At 44.4% G+C, this 25,333-nt stretch overlaps 2 protein-coding genes across 3 annotated transcripts in view; one reads left to right on the forward strand and one right to left on the reverse strand.

Annotated features, from left to right (window-relative positions):
- fbxl2 (F-box and leucine-rich repeat protein 2) lies at window positions 1-20,143 on the reverse strand. Of its 2 annotated transcripts, none has more exons than XM_086193129.1 (14): window positions 19,554-20,143; window positions 13,062-13,123; window positions 9,105-9,159; window positions 7,111-7,185; window positions 6,771-6,865; window positions 5,666-5,830; window positions 5,374-5,500; window positions 3,461-3,535; window positions 3,131-3,261; window positions 2,401-2,461; window positions 2,267-2,311; window positions 1,783-1,839; window positions 1,484-1,696; window positions 1-241 (listed from the first exon to the last, which is right to left on the reverse strand). In XM_086193129.1, the coding sequence occupies exons 1-14, from the start codon at window positions 19,581-19,583 to the stop codon at window positions 86-88; spliced, it is 1,347 nt and encodes a 448-aa protein (XP_086049255.1). In that variant the 5' UTR covers window positions 19,584-20,143; the 3' UTR covers window positions 1-85. The 2 variants fall into 2 exon arrangements, with proteins under 2 accessions (XP_086049255.1, XP_086049256.1); XM_086193130.1 differs by having other exon boundaries at window positions 1-921; window positions 19,554-20,142.
- The window catches only part of susd5 (sushi domain containing 5), a 20,868-nt gene continuing 15,102 nt past the window's right edge, over window positions 19,568-25,333 (forward strand). Inside the window, exon 1 of the mRNA XM_086193127.1 lies at window positions 19,568-20,339. The gene's annotated coding sequence lies outside the window, so the exon portion shown is untranslated. The remainder of the gene's footprint in view (window positions 20,340-25,333) is intronic.

A 25,333-nucleotide genomic window follows, 5' to 3' on the forward strand; every position in this document is an offset into this window, starting at 1 on the left:
CATGTTGCCATAAGTGTAATTCTTTTTTTTTTTCATTGCAAAACATTCTCTGTACAAAACAGAATAAAATCTCAACAGAAGTTTCTCAGATGCACAAATATGTCACATGTCCAGTTTTGTACTTCCTGTTTTCCCAACTCTTCCACACCAGAGAGTTGAGCTGGCCACGCCAAAGCCTCAGTGTGTACAGCCATTTGCCATCTCTCCTGAGCCAGCTCTCCTCTCCCTCCATGCTGCGTGTCTATTGGTTGAAGCAGAATGAAATCACAGGATGGTCACATAGAGGTGTTGTGATTGGTTGAGATAATACTCCACAGAGAGCAAACTGTTGTCCAAGATGACATGATAAACGCTGTATTTTTTTATTTGTTTGTTTGTTTGAACACAATGAATTGTAGTTTGATGGTTAAGACCCCCGTCTCCTGCTGTCCAGATCCAATCCTCCGAGTCCACAGGTGGAGGAGATGGGGGTGTGACGAGCAGCAGCATGGAGCGGACAAACTGGTTTTTGTCCTCACAGCGAGAAAGAGAATGAGACAGCGAGAGAAAAAGAGAGAGTCCATCCATCCATCCGTGGTCGTTCCTCTGACTCCTCCACGCCCAAACCTGCTGCAAAGTTGAGCAAGAGGAAAGAGGAGGGGCGGGCTTAACCGATCAGTGGCGATCAGTCTATGTATTGATCAGTGATCAGGAGCAGTGAGTGGGTCCAGCCCCTCCTCTCCCCTATACCCACCCCAGTCCACCCCTACCAGCCTCCCCATTTCAGAGCAGCAGGACCTGTAGACAGAGGTGGCCCCCCCTGGCCCTCCACTGTCAGAGGATAATGCAGCAGCGGCACAGACGCTGGCCACCTCCATGTACAGACGGAGGGGGTGTGACTGGGGCAAAGTAGGCATGGACCTTGATCTCTGGGAGATGGGCCTGTGTAGAGAGGACATGTATTAATGTCAGCGTAGAAAAAGAAGAACTACACGGACAGAAGCGCGACGTTGGTTCCTCAACATCCTGTCAGCTGTTTCTATTCAAAAGGTTGGACATTTTAGGAAACACAGGTTGGATTAGATATCAAAACTTTTGCTAAGATATTTCTCTCATATACATGCTTTAAATACAAACAGGGGGTTTAGCTCTGAGCTCGCTAGCTCTGATAATAGAGTCTGTGTGCCTTTGTGTGTGTGTGTGTGTGTTTTGTTTCAGCCATCTTGTTCAGAAATGCTAAGAACAAATCATTGTCATCTTGGCTAAGGTGATCGATGCCATGTGGTTGTTTGTCTGTCAGCAGGGTTATGTAAAAGCTGAGAGCTCAGTTTTGGGGTTGGCGAAGGTTTTACCCGTCCGTCAGAGAGATTACTTCCGTCATATTGTTAGTACCTCTGTGGAGACCAAGTCCCTTCAAGTACCGTCCACTTCGATCATGTAATTTAGAGCTAACAGAGCAGCCCTCTCATGTACCGTATCCTATTTTCCCATCAAGTCCACTGACCCGTATCCGTTTGATGCCAGCCCTGGTGACTTGCTGACAGTCGTAGAGTTCGATGCGCTCCAGACGATGGCAGCTCTTCAGGTGCTCCAGGGTCACGTCGGTGATGAGGGGGCAGTTGTCCAGCTCCACCACAGTGAGGCGCTCTTGGCCGCAGGTGCTGCTGCTTAGAGCTCTGATGCCATCGTCTGTGATCAGCTCACAGTGGGATAGGGACTGAGCAGGACACAGAGAGGAGGCCAGTCGAGAGACATGGTAGAGAGACTAACAGTCATCAATCTGACGGAGGAGTGAGTGTTTACCAGCGCTTGCAGGCGAGGGCAGTGGATAGACAGCTGAACCAGGGTGTTGTCTGTCACCTGGAGGAAGACGAACGACATGACCACCCTCGCACAAAGATGTCGTCGATATAAGTAAATGGAATCCCACTTAATATTGAGCTTCTCTCTCCTGCACTAACAAATTTATTATAAAAAAGTAAGGATGAAACAGGATAGCCGAGATGTCCTTGAGGCCTTAACACAAGAACTTTATTTAGTCTTATAAATATTCTCTCTCCAGAATCTCTCTTAAAAGAGAGTTCCTTAAGTTGAGATTGATATTCTCCAGAAACATTCCAAGTTTTATATTCATATCATATTGCTGTAATTACCATTGTACTTCTTCTTGATATCATTAAGTTGGATGTATGATTCCTCCTTTTCATTGTAAAACAAAAAGGATAAATAAAAACACTAAGAGAATAATCTCGTGAAGGCAAAACAGTTCAAGGAAACAGTCTCTTACCAAAATACATTCTTCTAAGTCCATTTTTTCAAGCTCATGACAATTCTGGAAGAAAAAAAACAGTTGGTTTTAGCCTGTGTAAGAAAACGACTCCATCCCAGTCCAGCAGGGGAAAAAAGCAACAGGAAACTCACCCTGGCCAGCACAGTGAAGCCCGCGTCTGTGACATGGGAGCATCGTGCAGCTTCAAGGATCCTGAGGACACATAGACACACAATTTGGGATGAGAGATTGTGTATCATTGGTATGTAACACTGTTATTAACAATAAGTCATTAGCCGAACACGTATGAGGAGGTGGAGTCTAACATCTCTGCTGGATCAGGCGTGTTGCATCAGATGGTGGATTTCAACGTCAAAGAGCTGATCCAACACCAGAGGGAAAAGTCCTAACCCTTTTTGGTTTGTCACAATTCACATGCCAGTATTTTTACCTCCTTGTACCTACAAAAGCACACAAGTATAGATGATGAGTCTGGGTAGATTTTTGAAACGACAGCATGCGCCTGATGAAGGAGGATTTTTTTCGATGCTCAAGTAGATGAAAATTTGTAGATCTTAAATATTTCCAGTGTTTTTACTAGTTACACTAAAGCATCATCTGTACATAAAAAGGAAAAAAAAAACACTTCAACTACGTAGGAAGGAAATATTTAAAAAAATATATATAGTGATGATTTAGCCTGTCCAAAGATGCTTTTCTTCCTCTTTTGCTGCACTTTCGGGGTGCCTCCTTGCTAAGATACTCAAGAAGACAGGTGTGGATGTGAATATTCTGTATATACAGTTATGTGTGTATGTGTGTGTGTGTGTGTGTGTGTGTGTGTGTGTGTGTGTGTGTGTGTGTGTGTGATTGTGTACTCACTTGAGTCGTGGACAGTTGAGTCCCAGTGCAGTGAGGGAGGCATCAGTGATGTTACTGCAGCCAGACACACAGAGGATTTGTAGCTTGTGGCATCCTCGGCACAAACTAACCAGGCCTTCATCTGTTATTTGCTGGAGGCAAAATACACACACACACACACACACACACACACACACACACACACACACACACACACACACACACACACACACACACACACACACACACCAAAATTACAAAAATGCAGAGGTACACAGACACATCCTTCACACATTATTATGCCGCTCTCCCTCCTCCTCCTCTGACTCCAGGAGCAAATGTTTGCCTTACCGTGCAGGACTGCATATTGATGGTTGTGAGTTCTGGGCAGTGCTTCTGAAGGTGTTTCAGTGCTCCATCGTCCAGCTGAGGTAGAACCAGAAAAGAAAAGTTGCAGTACTTTTAATCAAGACACTCGTCAATAATTCAGAATTGAAGCAGCACGTGTGTGTGTGTGTGTGTGTGTGTGTGTGTGTGTGTGTGTGTGTGTGTGTGTGTGTGCGCGCGCATTTGTGTGCAACTGATAATGTTAGCTTCCCTTGTGGTTAAATGCTATTGAAACACTGAAACTAAAGAGTGTCAACAGATAAATGATTCAATTTTTTTTCCCAAGGAGTTGCCTTGACGACTGTCCCCTGTAAACCCCATACAGATGATTTGTCGCTGTTTTATGTTCCTTCGTAGGAAAGGAATATAAATCAGAGCGAAGCCTGGAGAAAACGTTGGCTCTTACGAGCAGCAGAAAAAGAAAATGCCTGCTGACACAAACCACATCATCAACAATAGACCTCCCCTGAGATTAAAGTACAAAAAAACCCCATCATGGGATGGAAAATGTACTGTGTAGGGAAGCATCATTGGGGAAAAGGGCACATTTCTCTTCTGCTATGATTTTATCAGCGTTGGGAGAGAAGTTTGGGCTTAGTATGGTTTTCAATTCTTTCTACAAAGCTGAGAAATAACGATTTTGAGATTTCATTCCATTCGAGTACTGTACTTCATTCCAATGATGGAAGTATCTGTACTTTTTTACCTGCGCATATCTACTTTTACTTCACATGTATCTGAATCCATCTGATACTGCCAGGGGATTTTCTTGTGTTACATATTTACGTATTTAGAAGTATTCACATTCACTAATGTACTCATTAGGTCACTAACTGTCTCTCAGGAGATCATCTCCTTATTCATCAGAATCTGATATCCACCGTCTCTGCTCAATCTGAATATTATTTGTGTAACTCTCATTGCTAGGCTGGAAGCACCTCAGAAAGAGACCTACCGATAAGGACAGTTTAGGTTAAATACCTCCACACTGGGAAAGGTGCGACAGAATTGGTTTCATTTGAGGAACATGTAGAGTATGAAGCCTCTTCCACTGGATCCAGCTTCATTCAATAACTCCCTGTAAGACTTTCTTTAACCTCCTCCTGAAAAGTTCAACTAATTTCCACAACAGTTGAGGAAGACTTGGCCTGGAAAACCCACTAAAAGCTGACGAGCTTCCAAAGGTGAAGCCTGACTACTTCAAGAGGGCATAATGAGAGCAGCACAAACATTTGACTTATACATGACCTTTAGAGGTCAGTGGTTCAGACAGAACACAAGCACTAAATACACAAACATCATGCACAATGTGTACTTTTACTTCTCTATAGTCAACATAAAATGTTATTCTATTTTTATTTCATTGGAATTTTGAACTGACACTTCTACTTTCAGCAAAATACTATTTCATCTCGGTTATCTGGTTATTTTCGACTTTTTTTTCTCAAGAAGCGAACTGTGTATTTCTTCCACTTCAAGTTTTACCAGTTCTCTCAATGTTTTTTAAACTGAAGCTTCACCAAAAGTCCTGTTTAAACAGCACTACAGGCAAAAGCAATTCATGCGTTCATTTTGGAGGGGACTGTCCCATTAAAGTAGGGTTAAAATCTTTAATTGTACTTCTTTTTAACCAATCTAGAAATTTCATGGTCAAAATCAGTAGCAAGCATAAAAGACAAACCTTTTCAGTACTTAATGATTCTACTTTGAACTTAAACCTCAAAATTACTGACAAATCAGGTGAAAATCCGCATCCAAATGTTATAAAAGGACTCTGGAATTACCTCTCACAAATCCAATAAACAAGAAAGAAAAATACATGTACTTATTGTCCTGGTGCATATGCGTGCGCTCATTATTGACCACCACTACCGTACCTGTGTGCAGCCTCGGAGGAAAAGTGCTCGTAAACCGGTGCAGCCTCTCGCCAGAGCCTCGATCCCATCACGTGTGATCTGGTCGCACCATGACAGGTTCAACATCTCCAGCATTCGGCAGCCATCGCTGAACAAGGATGCACAGAAACACACGTACAGGGTACGTGCAGTAGTCAACACACCACAGTGCACAAACGTGAAGGAGACACAGGCAGCGTCTAGTTTAGGTGATCACACTTTTGTCATAGTCAGTTTTAGGTCGCCGGGGGAAGGCCAGCGGAGCAGTTGCTACCTGAGGGCTTTGAGGGAGTGGTTGCTGATGGACACACAGGAGGTGAGATCGAGCTGTTTGAGTTTGGAGCAGAACTTGCTGAGGCTGAGGCAGGTGCTGTCCGTGATCTTGGTGCAGCCGTTCAGGTTCAACACTTCGATGTTTCTGCAGTTCTGGGCAAATGTCCTGGGAGACAATATGGAGGAGGGAGAAAGGGAGTCACTCAAGGAGGTTTTTGCTCACTTACTGAATCTTTATCTTCTGTAGAAAAGCGATTAAACAAAGGTAGAACAGTTTCATCGGGGGTGTACATCGCAAGATTGATCAGAGGATCAGGGATTTTCAAAGGACACGATAAAATGTCTCCAACAATCTATTACCTTTCTAAGAACTCAGGAAAGCATTAAATAAAATCTGAAAGTGTTTTTGCAACTGTCAAATGCAATCACAGTAAAAACAAAAACTTCTTAGAACATAAATATAGTACTTGTAATCTCTGAGAGGTGAAAATTCAGATGCTGACACACGTTAACAAGGCTTTAAGTGCTGACCCGCAACACCTTCACTTCCACAGCGTGAGAATGTTCAGGACACAGATTACGGGCATGACGACGTGCATCACACATCAATTACAGGGGGGGAAAGAGACAATAAATTCACGAATATAAACTGTATAACAACATTACAAAGTAAGTAAGTAAAAAGGATATCCATCCATGAGAAATGAGGGTGCTACATACAGGAGCTGAAGATGTTTGAGTAGGTTCAGCTCTTTTGTTCTTTAAGCCAGTTTTTAAGAGTTCTTTTGACCAGGCCAGGCACTGAGAAGGTCCTTGACTGTTCCAGTGTTGTGCGGCTCAGACAGAAGTACAACAGCACTCCTTCTAAACGCACCCTTGATGTGAATCTCGCTGGTCTGTCACTTAACTTTCTGGCCACAAACAGAGTCACTGGTGGGAAATCAAGACCGTGAGCCTAAATCACATTCAGAAACTGCTTTGAGAGTCCCCTGAGCTGGCGCTAAACGTGATCAAAGAGGGGAGCGATAGCACGTAATTAAAATCAACTTAAGTGTGACTTAAGAGAAAAAAAAGCAGATGCTATTAAATCAGACTGAGAATCTCACTTCATAGAGGCATCTCCCACGCTGAGGCAGCCTCGGAGGCTCAGCTGCCTCAGGAAGCCTCCACAACGCTTGGAAATGTTCTCCACCACTCGCCCCTGAGAGACACACAAGAGGAAAGACAGTAATGTGACTTGGGCCACAGGGCAGAGGATCAGCTGTGACGTCACAGTCGGCAACAAAGCCTACTGACCCAGCACTAAGCCTTGGGCTGGATAATGCTACTCAACAAACACAGACTACACACACACACACACACACACACACACACACACACACACACACACACACACACACACACTGTCCTTCTACGTGCTCACTCTCTCATGAATGCAACCCTCACCTCGATGTCTGTCTGGAAGTTGAACAAGTCGATCTTCTGCCAGTTGCTGCCATCTAGGGCCAGGACATTCCACGCCTGAGAGGGTAGCAGACAGGTTGTAGACAGACACGTACAAGTAGGTCAGACTGAGGTGGGGGGAAGGTGAATGGTGACTCTGTTAGCATAATACGTGGGAGACATTCATCAACATATTGGGTCAACCTCTACTATGCAGGGGTCTCGTTTATAACCGTTGAATCCCAACAATGTGGAGCCCACACAAAGGTCGAGATCCATTAAAGACAAACTTGGCAGGTAATGTGTGCACCTGGAAGCGAGCTCTGATCCGTGCACATCAACATTTTGGAGACGACTCTGACAGTGAGCTGGTGAACCGAGGCAAGATTGTCACACATTTAATTCCTCTTCATATCGAACATTAAGTAGATCCACGTCCTCATAAAAACAAAAACAAAAAAACAGTGCAGTTCTTAAGCACCTTTCTGTTTGAGATGATAAAAGCAAATCAAATCATAAAATCTGCTCAATATTTCATCAGCGCTTTTACACATCACATTAACCACCACCAAAGCAAGGAGGGAAACCAGATTGTTTTATAAAATGATCTTTGTTTCAACAAATCCCATGAAATAGTGTTCAGTTTCAGAACTCGGAGCTATTGAGCAGCAGACTCATGTATATTAGTTGTTCTGATGACAACACTGGTTTTAGAAATGCTCCTGAACCACTGACTACATCAGTGGGATCAGTGCTGTCCAGTGTGTGAGTCTGCGCGTGGATACCACAGTACGTTGCATTATTCCTGCGTTATTCCTAGGAGTATGGAAAGCCAAAAAGGGAAGCTCCTGTTGCCATCTTGGACTTACAGCATCAATAGAAACGGTGCAGAATAACATTTACACAACGACAGACAAGATGATGAAGAAGAGGGTGCGGCATCGTTAAGTTCCTTGACTGGTCACTGCATCTCGCCCCATTTGTCTGCTAAGATTTTCAGTCTAAAACGACTGTTCTTTTGTTTATCCTCATTATCTCGGACTAATATTACACGCAGGAAATCAGTTCTTCTTCACTGCTCTAAAACAGTAGCTTCAGACTATACAGGAAGTTGTGCCGTGCTTCCACTGACTGTTTCAGAGCTGCAAAGAATTGGCCTGAGGAAGATCATGAAATAACAGCAATGTGTTAATATTGACATGGTAAACCATCTATAACACGTGAATGAGTCCAGTATCTTATTCTCTGACAGTGCTTGTTCTTGTTTAGTAAAGGGTTAAAGGTGAGCCACCGGGATGAGGTGCTTTGCAATGACTATTTAATTGGGGCTTGTCGAGGGCGATGAAGCTGATTACTGACTTGTAAAGGGATCACTGCAGGTGAGCGAACACAAAGCTTAATAAAATGTGATTAAAAAAAGATTTGTGGAATCCCTTTTCTTCTGTGCACACTTTCATCATCGATCCTACACACTGTGCTATAAACGAGGCCCCTGATCTCTTCAGGTTTAGAAGTGCGTTTGCATAAACTACTGTTTTCTCTTCTTGGATGAGTCATAAAGAGTTCTGAAAATACACACACACACACACACACACACACACACACACACACACACACACACACACACACACACACACGAAACCAAAACACAAGGCAGAGCACTTTGAGTGTTCTTTTTTCTTACACATCAATATATTATGAAAAAAAACTTGTACTTGTACTTGATTGCAAGTACAGGGAAACACATTGTCCCCATGAGAACACCGAACAGCACGTGTGCTAAATCCTGATCACAGATCGCTTCTTTATGGATTTCAGCTGCAGTGCACTAATGAGAGAGCAGTGGTCCACTAAAACATAACCAGCAGATGGCGCTAAATTACAGACCCTTCCAGAGGATCCCAATCAACACTTCAGTTTAGAATTCCATGTTTTAGATGAGTGAGTGTGTTAGTTGACAGTGGGTGGACTGGAGGTGCAGACCAGCGAGAGCTTACCTTGGATACTTGGGCACACCTACAGAGTGTAACCACGTCAAGATAAGAGAATATTCTACAAAGAGAGACACAAAGAGAGCAAAGTGTTAATGTGCATCTATTTCACTTTATGGTTGATTTTCCATTGGTGGGATCTGATATGTTCTGATGCGTGTGGAAAACAGAACAATCGGCTGTGTTTGGACGGGAGCAGCAGAGCCCCTACGGACAGGCAGGCAGTGTGTGAGCGCGCTGCGGGCCGCTCAGCCACAAAGGGCTGCATGCAGCAGGCTACTGGGTCAGCTCAATCCATTAATCTGCCAATGAGTAATCTCTGGCACTCGGACAGGCAAGGCCACAGACAGACAGTACATACATTTAGATGAGGACACACGTGAAAACACACATATATAAGCCTCACACGTTCACCTCCCAAATACTAGTGATTAAAGCACAAGCTGCCGCTCACAGAGGAACCTTAGAGGGAGGGGGGGACCTATAGAATATTTGAGGTATTCAGAGAATTGTCAGGGTGCCAAAGCTGTGAGTGCAGCTGGGGTCTGAATGTCCTCTAAACACCAGGAAACAGGAGCTGGCCATTGTTTGCTTCATATAGGAACGAACAAAGGCTGTGTGTTTTTATGTGTTGGACCGGGGCATGTTGGGACATGTCTGCATCATCTCTTGTGTCAGAGAGTACATGCATACAATCAACAAAATAGCAATGTGGGCGCGTGCGCGCGCACGCACACACACACACACACACACACACGCACACGCACACACACACACACACACACACAGTTCTTGGAGTGATTGGATGCCACCAGAGAAGCTGACCAATCAAGCAGGCACACATTGATCTCAGTTCTAATAACTGCTTAATGGCTGTGACGCTGGTCATTGATCAACTGCCTGTTTTAATCAAACATAATCTGACTTTCCATTTTATGCGCCACAGAGGCCTCTTTTACCAACTGAGGAAGAATTCTCTTAAATCGTGAGAGCATCCGGATTTGGTGAAATTTCAGTTTGAGTTGTGTTGCCGAAATGGACATAAGCAAAATACAATTTGGATACTCAAGTAAGATCTCAAAGTATCTCCTGCGTCACCCGGAACCTGTTTCTCTACAGATAATTGCCGCCGAGGGGGAGAGAGAAAGTGGCGAGAGTTGGAAACTGCGGCTGCTTTAAGTTTGTGTCCTGTAGATTAGGTTAGATAGGTTGGTGACGTCAGGACACGGCAAATCTGATCTCATCAATTGCAAATAAACGTGTCAACAGAGAAAAATCTGATTTAAGTTTAATCAGATTAGCCTGCAGTCTGAACAAAGCCTAAAAATAAAAGGATTTGCTGCATTCTGGTCATCATTGAATGAAAATGACGGCTGGATGGACAAAAGAAGCGATCTGAAAACATCACTGGGCTCTGAGAAATGAGGAGATGCGTTTACCAACATTTCCTTGACATTTTACTTGTGAAAAATTGTTGGCAGACGTATAGTTGCTGCCACGTCAGGGATGCAGACCAAAAAAGCTGCATCCCTGACGTGGCAACAACAACAACAACAACAACAAAAAAGCAGCAACATCCAGGAGCACATCATAAGCAGCGCTGTGTGGGGAGAGGCCTGATGCTGCCTCTCAGCACAACAGAAGTTAATAGCCTTTGATTGCGCCATCATTGCTTGGGTTTGCCCATCTCTGTTTTTCTTTGGTGCTACATAATGAGATTTTAATGGCGTATAGGTGCATTTGCTGACACGATGTACACCTGGCCCCTCAAGTACGGCTAGATAAGGGAGAGTCAAGCTGAGACTAGGACCAGTTGCTATAGTAACTCCAGTCAGACATGTATTTGGTGGGGAGGTTGCTGAGTCAGTGCTTCTGGGTAAGAGGACCTCGAACTGCTCTGTAGTCTCTCCGAGGCTTGTCAATCAGACAAGGTTCCTCTACACCGTGGCATCATTTTCACACTTTACAGCCGTGCTGCACTGGCCTAGATAACAGCTGTTTACAGCACACTGGCTGAGAGGCTGACGAACACAGAAACAATCCAGGTACGAGGGCTCCCTCGCACCCATGCATTAAACATAAGCATTGATGCGAATGAGAGCGCTAATTAAGCATATTAACAGATTAAGGTGGTTCCCGCGGCAACATGTTCCATGGCTGATCGGCTGAAATGGTTCACTCACTCTTTTTGGCGAGCAAGCATTTGAGATGAATGACTGTTTCAATATGAGGTTATTTACGTGAGCGGTTCTTGAAAACGGTCTTTTACAGACTTCAAATCTTCAACAAGTCACAGATAAACACAATACTTATTGGAGTCTGTTAATTAAGATTAATTCCCCCTTCATTCTATGAGCAGGTAACGCTTGACATACTGCTGAGAGGCCCAAAATGTTGGTCTCATTTCTGATCACTGCCCAGTCCAAGCTGAGGCCAAAATCATACCTTCCTCCATGATTCACTTTGGTTAATCGCTCCCGTTGGTAAACACAGAGTTTCAAGATCTGCAAAAGTTTATTTTACATTATTGTAGCTTTGTACTGCCGGAAGAAATGTTCTTACTTTAAGGCTGTAGGTTTTTACTTTTAATCGAGTCAAGAAGTTGAATGAGCGCTTTCATCAGTTTTCTCTTCTCGTGGAGCACTCTTGGTTGTGGAACTTGGAATCCTTTTTGTTCAAACAGCTAAATAAAAGTTTAAAAACGGACCAGCGTTCGCCGGTTGAAGTGAGTTCTCCCCAGCCAGGTCATTGTTAAACCAGCTTACGTACACTGTAAGGCCATCCGTACCTTGAACTGGAACCTCTCATTGGGCCCCCAGTCACGAGGTTGGTTATCCCTTACTTCACGGTTATTAAAAATCTAATTTTAAATGTCATAAAAGTGGAAATAATTTTCCTCAGAAACTACGCACAGAGGACTCCACCGGTCAACTCATTTACTGATGTACTGCCTGAGCTTTCATCATCACAGCCTCAACATGACACACGTGACGCCAAAGGTCACGCTCGCGTGCACATGTGAGTACATGTTTTTCCGTCCACCAGTGAGAGTGTGCTGGTGGCAATGGTTGCACTGGTGAGTGTTGGTGAGACGCAGCTGGAGCAGCACAGCACTGCGGAATTCCCCACCAGCTAAGACGAGCTATTTATAGCAGCCACATACACAGACATACAGTTTGCATAAGCCCAGGAGTGTCTCACACAGAAACACACACACACACACACACACATACACAAACACACACATAAACACACACATATACACAATAACTTTGACCCCAGAAATACATGGTGCATCCTTTACACACACACACACACACACACACACACACACACACACACACACACACACACACACACACACACACACACACACACACACACACACAATCATTGCCGAGGATGAACACGTGTTAGCGTGTGATTTATGGGTCACGCCCAGCTGCTGCAGGAGGAAATATTGGTCTGTAGGTCACGGCGCTCTTTTTTGAAGTGGCAAATGCATAGAAACACACACACATACACACACACAAACACAAACACACACAAAAAGCAGGATATATCATGATATTTTTACTTCACAATACTGAATCAACAGCTCAGAGGATCGATAGCGTATCGCTCTCTCTGTCTCTCTCTGTCTCTCTCTATACACACACACACACACACACACACACACACACACACACACACACACACACACACACATATATATATATATATATATATATATATATATATATATATATATATATATATATAAGGCGGCATTAATTAGATTCTTTTTTATTGCTTGACAGCCCTAATTATGAGACGACCCAAATGGTGCAAAGAAAACTGTATCTTCAGTATCAGCATCACAATATGGGTCTTCACATTTTACATTAAGATAACTTCGTGTGTGTGAGAGAGAGACAGAGAGAGAGAGTGTAGATGGTTGAGGTTCCAGATTATTAATCTTACCTAAGAAGGAGCTCTTTGGGGAGTTTCTTGTTAATGGGGGCTTCATCGCTGTTGGAGAACACCTGCAGGGACACAAGAGAGACATACTGAGTGTGTTTGACAGAAATCAGACAAAAAGATTTGAAAAACAAACAGAGCATCACTGTCATTAACGCAAAAAAAGGCTTTTTTTTTTGTTTTCCAGCTTAGTATGTTTTTCTGTTGTGCGATTTACTTGCTAAAACTACACTAATAAACAAGCCAGGACTACATTTAGCTTCCTGTGTACCCTTCTTACAAGCTTATAATTCTGTTAGCCTGGTCAGCTTGTTGGCATGCTTATCTCATTTAGTCTACTAGCTGGATGTCTGGCCATCTGCTGAGCTGAACACATCCACACACAAACACACACACACACACACACACACACACACACACACACACGCAGGTGATTCAAGTCAGACCTCTGTGTGTGAAGAACAGAGGCAGAGCATTCTAGACCAGCTGGGCCGTAGTCAGCCATGAATTTAAATGACGACAAACACCCACATTCACTGTGCGTCTGACACACATCCCGACACGTGTATCCTCAAAGACACGCTGGATCTAATGATGGGGGACACCCTGCTGTTTCACACAAACACGGAAATGAGAAAACACAAGGAGGAGAGGCAGATTTTGAGCTACATGGCAGGCGCAACCGCCTCAAAGGAGAACACCTTACAGGGGGAGGGAGATGGGAGGAAGAGGAAGGAGGAAGTGACATACAGACAGACACACCGATGAAGGAAAAGGAGAAAGGAGGTGATATAAGGAACACGTTAAAAGATGATTCCTAAAATTCAGGGAGTAGAAGGGGAGATGAGAGGAAGTCCATCAAAGAGGTAGTGAGGTAAAGAGGACAGAGGAGAGAGAGTTCCAGTAACATCCGTGCTGAAGTGAATTTAAACATCGGCTAACAGAGAGGTTTGAAACCCAGATCAGGACCTATTGATTAACTACATGCAATAACAGCTGCGGGATATTGTTCAAATGGTTTCTATCTTTGGTTCCCGCATGAGGACTCTTGCAGGATGGTGTTGAGGTCAGAACCTCTATGGGAGGCTGAATATGTCTACATACAAACAGAGACAGGCCGGTGCGCCGTGTCGTCCGTCTGTCTGCCCGTCGGCATGATTACGCAAAAACCACCGGGCTGATTTTCATAAAAACTGAGTGGAGGGTTGAAGCACTGGTCAAGGAAGAACCCATTAACATTTGGGGCGTATCCAGGAGTCCTGTTTCACCTTCTTCAGCATTGAACACTACAACCTTGTCACAAATTTCACAGGAAATGTGAACTGGAATCTGGACTGAACATACGCTGGTTGTTCTGAGCCTGGGCAACAACACAACAGCAAGAGACACTGCAACAACAGCTAGAAGACAAGTGTTCAGCAGAAGAAGCAAATGCAAACCATGAATGCACAAATTTTGGGTGCATTAGCAAACCCCAAACATGGCCACCCCTCTCTCTATCCATCCATTTTCATCTGCTTATTCCTATTATTAAGGGTCGTGGGGGGGTGGAGCCTATCCCAGCGTCAACGGGCGAGATGCGGGTTCACCCTGGACAGGTCACCAGTCCATCACACATAGACAGACAACCATTCACACTCACAGTCACACCTACAGTCAATTTAGAGTATCAATCAGCCTCGTCCCCTCTTGATGTCTTTGGACTGTGGGAGGAAGCTGGAGTACCAGAGAGAACCCACACAGGAACAGGGAGAACATGGAGACTCCACACAGAAAGACCCCGTGCTCCAGCCGGGGCTCGAGCCCGGAACCTTCTTGCTGTGAGGCGACAGTGCTGACCACTGCACCACCGTGCCGCCTTCTCTCTGACTCATAAGCAGCCAATCATATCCCTTGATAATGGAGCGTGCGACGACAGACAAGCACACAGCCCATCATTAATTCACATTTAACGTTCTAAATTGAGAAAATAAATGCTGACTGTGACCGTGAGAGGGCACATAAAGTTTGACTGATCAATCAAGTGGTTATATGGACCCCTCTGGTCATTAACAGCCATCAGGTGACGGTGCTACCGCCTCCCTCCGCTACACCTTCGATGCACATGTAACAGAAAAAAGCACTATTGGTGTTCGGAAAGGCCTGCATTCGCTCATGTGACGGGTTCAGTTATATTTAGAACTGTGTCAACTGAATAAACTAAGAGTAAATTGACCACAATAGGGCAATACAGTATGGGCTTCAGACAACGGGTTGCTAGGAAGAAGTCAGGGCCTGCCAGTAGATGAGGCCCTCAATGATTCGTGTCTCTTTAAAGCCAGAGGTGGCTTAGGATTTAGGACTAAATTTAGACTTAATTCCACACCACCTCTGTAACACATCGCTCCTCACCTTTGACCTCTCTGACAACAGACACATGCTTACCAATAATCTAGACAAGCTGCCATCCAACACAGCTTTGGCAAAGAATGTAAGGCAGTTTTACATGATGAGGGATAAACTGGCAAAGCGAAGCATAAATTCAGCTGGTGACACCATGTCTGATGCTACCCAGACTCGCGCCAGTAGCAAGACATCCATCCATCCAGTTTCTATACCACTTATCTGCTAAGGGTCACGTGGGGGCTGGAGCCTATCCCAGCTGACATTTGGTGAGAGGCGGGGTTCATGCTGGACAGGTCGCCAGTCCATCTCAGGGCCATCAGAAGCAATTAGGGGCTCGGTATCTTGCTGAAGGACACTTTGACATGGTCACCAGGGGAAGTGAGGATCGAACCAGCGGCCCTTCGGCTGCTAGACGGCCGCTCTACCTCAGAGCCATGCCGCCCCCAGTCGCAAGATATGTGGAATATAAATGTTGTTTAAACTGTATCCGTGATGGCTATCTAACGACAACTGCTGAAGCTACCCAACATGTTCATTGAGAGGTTCCGGTACCAAATGACCTGACTGACATCAGCCTGTGCTGAGTGCTGATCGGAGATCAGCTTTTCAAAGAAAAAACAAACATATACATTATTTGTTCAGCGGCTGTATATAAAATTAACCTTGAATGGGAATAATATGGCGTCATCATTACTCTATGACCAGGCTCAAGTCATGAACAAATACTCCCAGAGAGTGAAGCCTGAGATTTTCACAGTCGGCCTCCAAACTACAACCTTGCATTTCACTGGGTTTAACATGTAGAATATTAATACACATCTGACATTTTGCAAACTCTGACCAAATAACATTACATATCAATCAATCCTTCCTCGCCACTCTGGAACAGAAGTCACCGTGGAGGCACAGCGCAACTTCCTGTGTGGTCTTAGGTTACCTCAGAGCAGTGCAGAGGAATGAACTTCCTGTATGCGATCTTAGCCAGAGATAAGCGAGCTAACTGGGAAGTAGCAGGGTTTAGAGGCTAATGAACGATGTCACATCAGAGCACAGACTTGTATACTCGCTGATACAGATCTGGTATTTTTAGCCAGTCTCAAATGCACTATCAGTACTGCACCGCTTTGATTGATTGATTTTGGAAAAATAAATATTTGCTGGCTGGAACCTCTCAAACAGATTGATTTTTTTTTTTTTGGTCATTTCTTTTTATCTCCCAAATGTCAGCAACATCTTTCCCCCTGATACCCAGAGGTAGTGTCACCCATGGGATCAGGGTAACGACCCCCGTTCTCTCCCTGTCCTAATAGGCGCACTGAATGACCAGAGGGGGCGCCACCACAGGGAATCAAACCCCTGTGTTGGTAAGGTACATGATAGACTCCATTATCTTGACACCCTTAAATTATTTAACATAAAGTTTCATATTTTGGGATAGCTCAAGTGTTTTTAAATTCAATTTTCTGAACCTGTTATGGATCTTTGTGATCCCCTAACTGTCGCAGTTGCTGACTAATGTCATACTCATGACTGTTTCATCCAGTTTTCAGATCAACGTCATCTGCACGTGTAAGCAGGAATTCCACCTAAATTTCAAGATAGAAAACACACACACACACACACAAAAAGTTTGCTTATAGTCTTTGCTCTGTGTTTTTGCAATAAACCTGCTGGGAGATGTTGGCAACTGATATGGCGTGGACACAGCATGCGGCGCGTAATCTCAGCCATAGCTGTGTCATTATGACAGCAAGGTTTTAAGCACACGCTTCATTAAAGTTATCACATCAGCATTCCGGTGCCCTGGTTCCCCGTGCCAGCAGAGCCGCATTCCCAAGCAGGGTGTTCCTCTCTGCAGTCGTGCTCCTGTTCCTCGACGGTGCACACTCGGGTGGATATGCTAATCTGACTTTTCAACCTGCCGTGGAGTTTCTCCGTCACGTTAAAGTAACTATGAGGATCTAGAGTTGCTGCAGTGCAACAAAAAAAGTGTGCCATGTGTACACGATAAAGAATCCCCTCCCTCGCCAGGTTGTCTCAACAAACATCAGCAACACGACCACCCTCTAGTCTCCTTTGCTTACACACACACACACACACACACACACACACACACACACACACACACACACACACACACACACACACACACACACGTTTACTGGCAAGTTTACAGCACCTGAACACCTGATGGAGAAAGTCAAGTACATTCAAGCCTTCAAGAATCTTAAAAATTTGCTAATTATATTGCAGATAAACAATGCTGCCTGCAGGACCTCTAAGCCACTGGAGAGGAGCTGATTCAGGGCTGGTAAACAACTGCAAAGACACAGTGGGAGAAGAGAAATCCATCCACTGATGGATCAGGATTCTTTTTTTTTCCAAGTATCACGACTAACTTTTAAATCTTGAATATATATATGTAGTTATTTCACGTTAATTCCTGCTTGTCAGACAAGGTGTTGGCAGGCTCCAGAACTTATTTGATGACCCTAAACTGCTTTGTTTTCTTCAAAAAGTACATATATTTGTCTTTTCTATATATCGTATAACTCTGACATGCATCTGTATGCGGGCTCTGCAAGGACAGCTTCTAAATTCGGAGTTCATACATGACAAGCGCTCTCAGGATTCACGGCATTTAAAAATTAAGGAACATATCCCCGCGTGCTGAATACCTGGCTGTCAAACTCCCATTCTTGAAATGACACGAAACAAATTGCTTCCGCACTATGGCGTATCAAAAGATGCCTTGTCATTCATGACTGAGGAGTAAATCTCCGAGTGCTGGTTTCATTCTTATGCTGTAAATCTGCCATGAGAGGAAAAATGCCAATGAAACATAAAACCAACAAATGAGGATAAGTCACATTTTGGTACATTGCCTTATATTCTTCTATGATGAAACTCTTTTGAGTGTTTGAAAATGCCGAAGGGCCAAATATTAAAAATGTATAATCTACTTTTGTTTTAGATTTTAATCCGTCCAAAAGTCAAGGTATCAGTAAAGATACCAGTAACAAAAACCTTTCTACAAGTTAGACTGGCATTATAGAGCCATGTGATAGTTTATTCTAACTTGCGGCGATACATGAAGGACAACATGATTTGGCACGGCCCTGGCAGAGAGAAGGTTGGCACAGCTAATTCATAATTTACTTTATTACATCTTACAGGTAACCATTTCTTTATTATGTAGCTACTTAGTGCTGTCGGTCACTTTGGGGATCAGATTTGTACAGATATCAACGTGATGTTTTGCTTCTTTGATACAAGATAATTTCACTAGCCAACAGGATGAGCTTGATGTGATGGCGCTACAGCCGCACCAACACCTCCACACCAGGAACAGGATGGTGAACGAGGCCATTCTGCTTATGTTTGTCGACTTTTGATCATTTTTACTGCTGCATTACATCCAGCATTTGGATTCAGGACTTAAACTTGTCGTAAATGATGTGACTGCTTCTTCGGTTACTGCAGCAGAGCCCTCTCTAGACATGAATGACATCCATGGAGTCACACAGCAACATGGGAATGTTGTGGAATGGCATGAGTCCTTGGCAGCTCTCATATTATGATGTACTATCACTGACTGTTGAACAGCAACCAACTGTAGTGCAGGGTGGCTCTCGTATGTGCACCCAAAGCTCCTGTGGTACCTGTGATCACAGGTTCACCAGTGTTACATCTGCTGAATCAAACGATGAGTAATTGACGGCTGCTCCTATCTACAACACAACTCCCCATCTGCAGGCCAGCCAGCCGGCCAGCCCTCACTGGGAGCCGGTCACCTGAGGCGACAGAGGCAGCCCCGGTAGCCCCGGCCCTAATCCTCGGCCACAGCCCTCCTGCTGCCCCGCAGTCCTGAGCTCCATGTTGTCGGTGTGACCGTCTACTGGTGCGGCAGGACAATAACAGGATTTCAGGAGCGACTCAACGCCTCGGCACACATGTAAAATTAGGAGCACGGTCCACCCCACACACGCGCGCGCGCGCGCACACACACACACACACACACACGCTTAGCTTATGCAAGCCCACGACTCCCACGTCTAGCCTACTAGAAACAAACAGTTAACCGTTGGTGGTCCACTCCCTGTGTCATACCTCGAACCGGCCCTTGGTGATACCGTTCATGTCTGCGGCGGTGCGTCCCCGGTTACAGACCGCGCAGACACCAGTCGAGCTGTTTGGCGAATGCCGTTATTGTTTTTGTCGCCGTTTTTCTTTTCTTTTCTTTTTTTTTCTTTTTTTTGTATGTGTGATCGGTCGGAGTGTAGGAGCCGAGCTGGAGCTGGGTCCTCACGCCCTCCCCCAGCCGTCAGCGAGGCTCCCGTCTCCCGGTCCCTCAGTGAGGTGGTGGCGGTGTTGGGGATGGTGTCGGTCCGGGGCGGCCTGCGGTAACGTCGTTGTCTCGGAGACCAACGGCTCCCCAGCCCGTCTCATCACAGGGCTACCAAAATAACAATAATAACATGGACGGTCTGTCAAGTGACTTCACTTCCGCCTCTCCCTTCATCGCTCCGGCGCAAGTCAGCTGGCTCCAAACCCCGCAAGTTTGCCTAAAAAACGCACCGGACTGACGGGGTTGAGTCCAGATTTTACCCCGGCAGCACAAAACGGGAACCGAGCCCTCGTCTGACGACTGACACCAACGGTTTCCTCGATGTTTTCTGTTTACTTGAGGGGAAAGGGGAGGGATCGCGTGACGTCATTGCTGCGGGAAAAGCCCGCGTGGTCGATTTGTTTTGATTGTGGGGTCTTGCGGAAATCAGAATTTAAAAAAAGAAAAGAAAAGAAAAGAAAAAAAGACCCCTTTAGGACCGCAGTGACTGAGGTGGTCACGGGTGAACCGGCAGGAACCCGCCGGTCTGGCTGAGGAGGATCATCCAGGTATCAAGATGTTATCTCCGGTAGAGACGTGCAACACTGTCAGGCTTCAACCCGCACACACACACACACACACACACACTAAACTCCTCTGTGACCTGTGACATTCCTGTGTTATGTAAAGGTTTAATGTATTTTCTCCCTAACAGATATAAAAGCACCTTAAAATGGAGGTTCCATGGGCCATAATTAGATATACTTACATATATAATTTATTATATAAATTTATAAATACTTATATATTACACTTTTGCATAAGTTTACTTCTTATCCTTACAGATATCTTGGCTGATGCTGTGTTCAAGTGCCTTTAACAAGCATAAAAATCCAGTTTTCCACAGCCTAACTAACTGAAACATGTCAAAAAAATATAGAATTTTTATTATCGATTTCTGGGACGGCCTTTTTGCTGGCTGCCTTGTTTCACTTAACATGAAGGCGTGTGTTAAAGCAGAAGACCTGACAATAAACAAGAAATCAGTACAAAAAAAGTACGAGACAAAAACCATGAAATGAGCACAAAAAATTAAAACATTTGAATGAAAACGATGCTTCTGGTTAATATTTTATATACAAAGGTCAGCTAGTGCGTAAGAACAAAAGAGATATTAAACCATCGCTCATTTTGCCGAGTATCCACAAGCAAACCCTCAGGGAGCCCTGGAGGTAGACTGCTTGGATTAGTCACAACCCTCCATGGTTTAAAATCAGCAGTACAACATTTCCTTTGTCTACTGTACTGAGTTTGTTTCTTATTCCATGGCAACAATAACAGACGATAAACTCTTCTTTTTTTAACTGCAAAATGTGTTGAAATGACTCTGGCACAAAGTTTTTAGAATACTGAGAAGTGAATGTGCTTCCTGCAGTGTTATTTTGTTCAATATGAGCTCCAGCAGCGTCTGCGTTGAACGTTCTTCTTACATATTAATGGGTTATGAATAATGAATGTACGATCATAGAATTTTGGAAACCATCCGTTCTGCGTGTGTGAGATGCACGCACGCAATCGTAGCTCAGTAAAATGTCTCTGCGCTCCGGAGCTGCTTTCTCCTTGAGTAAAATGAGCTTCATCTCACTCAGGAGCTGCAGAGAAATACTGTAGTTTCACACCCACAGTGAAATATCTCCAGAATTCTCAAAAGCCACAGCTAGAGGGCGCTGCTATGCAGACAGACCGAGTTAATTCTGCTCGGTCAGGACGGAGATGAGACCAGTTACCCATGATGCTCACCCTTGAAAGGGAACAACCCAGTGGGGATATGATTTATGCAGCACATTTACTAAAGAACTTATATAAGTGAAGTACATTTCTGTTGCTTTCTACCCTCTTGCCATTCAAAATCCCAAATTCTGACCACTCTAGTAAGGAGTTGCTTTGAAAGTAAAGCTTTTGTGAATTAGAAACAGCTGGGGGTATCATCTCTGAGATGGCAGGGGCAAAGGAGGCAACTGGGGCCCCGAACAATGCCAGGGGCCTCCACAGTATAGTAACAACCCCCCGCCCCTTTTTTTTCTTTAACAGTTTTAAAGATTTGACAGTCAGAAATGCAAAAATGTATTTATTCATTTGTGAGACATAAAAAAAAAAAATGTGTGTAAGTCTCATAAAGCCTGTCAGGATGCAGGTCGGAATCTAAAGCCATACAGATAACAAGTAAGTATCACCATAAATTTGAGTATAAGTATCATAGGTAGGTCTAAATTAAGAAGTATGAGTAAGTATAATCACGAGTACATGTTAAAAGTTCAGCGCTTCTATGTTTAAGTACGGCATGAGTGCCACACGGTTTTCCTTCCCTTCCCATAACTTGTCACCCTCACGTCATCAGGAAAATAGAGCCAGATTATACGTTTGGTGCTGTTTTCCTCCCACCCACAATCGCATGTCAATCTAGGGTTTTTATTGCGGCCGCTACGAAGCCAAATAGCTTCTCCTCTGAGCATTTATCATTGTCAGAGTGATTAAAAAGTCATAAGTTTAACGTCAGGTAGACAGAACACTGTGCTGGCAGCAACACATAGGAGGCCGGTGATGAAGTTTAGTCTTTCATTTGCATGCAAGGCGTTTCTATTCCTCCTGCCACCCTCTCTCACCATATTGCATGGTAATTAACAATCTCTCATCAAAAGTCAAATTAATTAAGTCATATCTTTGAATAGCTCTCTGGCCTTCTCGTCTTGACTTGTCTGCGACTGGCAGCTCGGTGTTGAATGTGTCCTGATGCTCCCAGGAACGCCATTAACGTCAGGGAAGGCCCTGTGTGATAAACACACATTCTGATCAAGGGACATTGAATGTCGGAGGGTATACCTCACTGCTGATGCAGCAGCTTTGGTCTTTGTTAGAGGGTTGATATGACTTTCTGCGCTCGGTCCGGCGTAGTTAGGTGCATTGAAAGGAAATAGTCCTGCTTTATCATCATCATTTGTATGTATCGCTTTCTATATTAACAGTTGGTTCCATCCAGAAGGGCTGCAGCAATAGACCTCTAAGATTCCTCAGGTCTGACTCCCGGCCAGACATTTATCTTTATTGTTTACACCTTCAGTGTTATTTAGGTGACATATGGTCCACCGGTCCTCCTGGCTCAGTGACAGTTAGATGTCGGGGCAAAGAGTTACAAGCACCAGCAAGCGTTGCTTCCTTCCTGTAAGACTAAACTCAGGTCTAAAACACTTTTGCAAAGGAATATTTCATGCTTACTGTCTCTTTTTAATGAACCATTTCACTTCAAACGAAGCGTTCAGACCTCACTTTTTTCAGCTAGTTTGTGGTTGTGCGTGTATGAATCAATTAGGGAATTAGGCTGAAAGGCACGACTGCGTTAATTAAATAGTAGCGTGTGAGATAGAAGTCAGACAAAACCAAAAGGAAAAAACATGAAACTTAACTGCAAAGACTGTTAATGCTGTGTTTGTTTATCGTGTGTTTTCCCTGCATCCAGCATCTACTTTGGGGTTCCCAAAAGTGCTTTTCGGATGTCTCTCTTTTTTTTTTTTAAAAGACGGCTGTTCCCATGGCAACCAAGCCATACTTCCTCCCTGGCTTTCACTGCTATGACCCACGATTTCCTCTGAGTGAATCACACACCTCGGCTACACCTCATTCTGACAAGGAATGTCTCGCATGGGCGGATGAGCTTGTGGTTGACGTGTGTGCATGCGTTCCCGTGCGTGTACGTGTGTGTTTGCTTGCTTTCATGGCTCGGATCATCTGGTGGGTATGTACTGGAGGTCCTGCGAGATGACACACCTGTGTGATGTCTGGGCGTGCGTCCGTCCCCGAACGGAGCCTCCCTGGACACCTGCAGCAAACCTAATTCTCACCAGCTTCTCTGAGATGCTGCAGGTGTGAATCACTGTCTCTCTCCTCCACGACATCCCACTTCCCTCAAGACCCCCGCCCCCCAACCCCGCCCCCGCCCCCCCCCCACCCCCGCTTCCCTGAAATAGCTTGAGTCAGGATCTTACCTTTGACCCCCTAACCCACCCCTACGAACAGGACACTCACAAGGCCAAGACTTGCATGAGTTTAGGTGAAAAACGTGACAGTGACACACACACAGAAATGGGAAACCATCAGTCATCGATTGGTGGAGCAGCATCATCATGTGTGACTCCATCGGCGAAGAAGGACGGATGAAAATGGAAGATGTGATGAGGGTGGATGAGTCAGTGTCAATCCTCATCGGGGGAGCCGCTCCTCGAGGACCGTCTCACCGCGGTTTTATTTGGATCTTGTGTTTTCCTCATCTTCTCTTTGCGCCGGTGTTCGTCACGTCCCCTGTTGTCTCGGCTTCACATCACACTCATCATCTCTGCTGCACGAGATTTTTCTCCTCCTCTGCTGTGTCTTCATCATCATCATCATCATCATCATCATCATCATCATCATCATCATCATCATCATCTCCTCATGAACTTTCCCTCTTCAGTTTTGGACAGAAAATCTCACACAGTCTCCATCAGCGAATTCTGGTTTGTAACAAACCAAATATTCTTTTCAATACTTTGACCAACAATTCCATTTCAAGTGGAAGCAGAGGAAGAAGATTTAATTGCCTTTTTTCGCTTTTTTCGTTCTGCTCTCGGCCGAAAAATTTATTTTCTTTTATTTTGCTCTTTGTTTATTTGAACGAGACGGAGCACATTAATGAACATTAGTATAGAAAGTATGGAGAGGAGATGAATTTAGCAAGAATGACCAAAAAAACGACAAAAGACCAAAAAAAATACCTATACAATATAGACGTAGAAAAAGACGGAATACCTTCACACACGTTTGCTTGGAGGCAGTTGCTTATTCAGTTACATTTTCATCTTCATCTGAATACTAACTTCAGAAAAGTTCACAAACTTCACATATTTTGCAGTTCTAACAATCCATTCTCATCGTCAGGCGTAGAAGCTCAAACTCTTGGCCTCAGTCCTGAAATGCTCTTAACCACAAATTTGCTCTTACCCGTGTAAGGCCGTCTTTCTCTTTTTAGCCCTCAGTTTAGTCTTACAGACAGGACACAAACCCTGACAGCTGTTTTTTTTTTTTTTAACTCCATGCAACTGATATCTATTCTGTAGATTTAAAAAAAAGGAGTGTTTTGTGTTTAAGGACAAATTTGTACATGAGACCATTCATGAATGAGGATCATCTGTGACACCTGATATACTTAAGATGGGAACCCAATGCACAAGATATTCACACACATAAACGACACAGACCGGGAAATGCAGGTGTGCAGAGTGCGTTTCTAGATGAGCAGAGACATGTGTGTACACTGCGATAACTTTTATTCTCTGTGTGGAACCTTTGAAATGTTACAAAGTGCTACTGTGAGGCTTCTTATCTTCACCTGCAGCCTCTTGGAACAATGCCTGCCTGCTCCTCGCAGCTCCCTATGGTTCGTCTTTATCTCCCTCGACGAATGGAGCGCATGCATGCACGCAAACCAACAGAGAGACTGCACCTGCACGGCCTCGCAGAGGGGACACGTCAC

This window comes from Aulostomus chinensis, chromosome 22, assembly GCF_037954235.1.
Source record: "Aulostomus chinensis isolate RoL2024-O1b breed Wild chromosome 22, RoL_Achi_v1.0, whole genome shotgun sequence".
Taxonomy (NCBI): domain Eukaryota; kingdom Metazoa; phylum Chordata; class Actinopteri; order Syngnathiformes; family Aulostomidae; genus Aulostomus; species Aulostomus chinensis.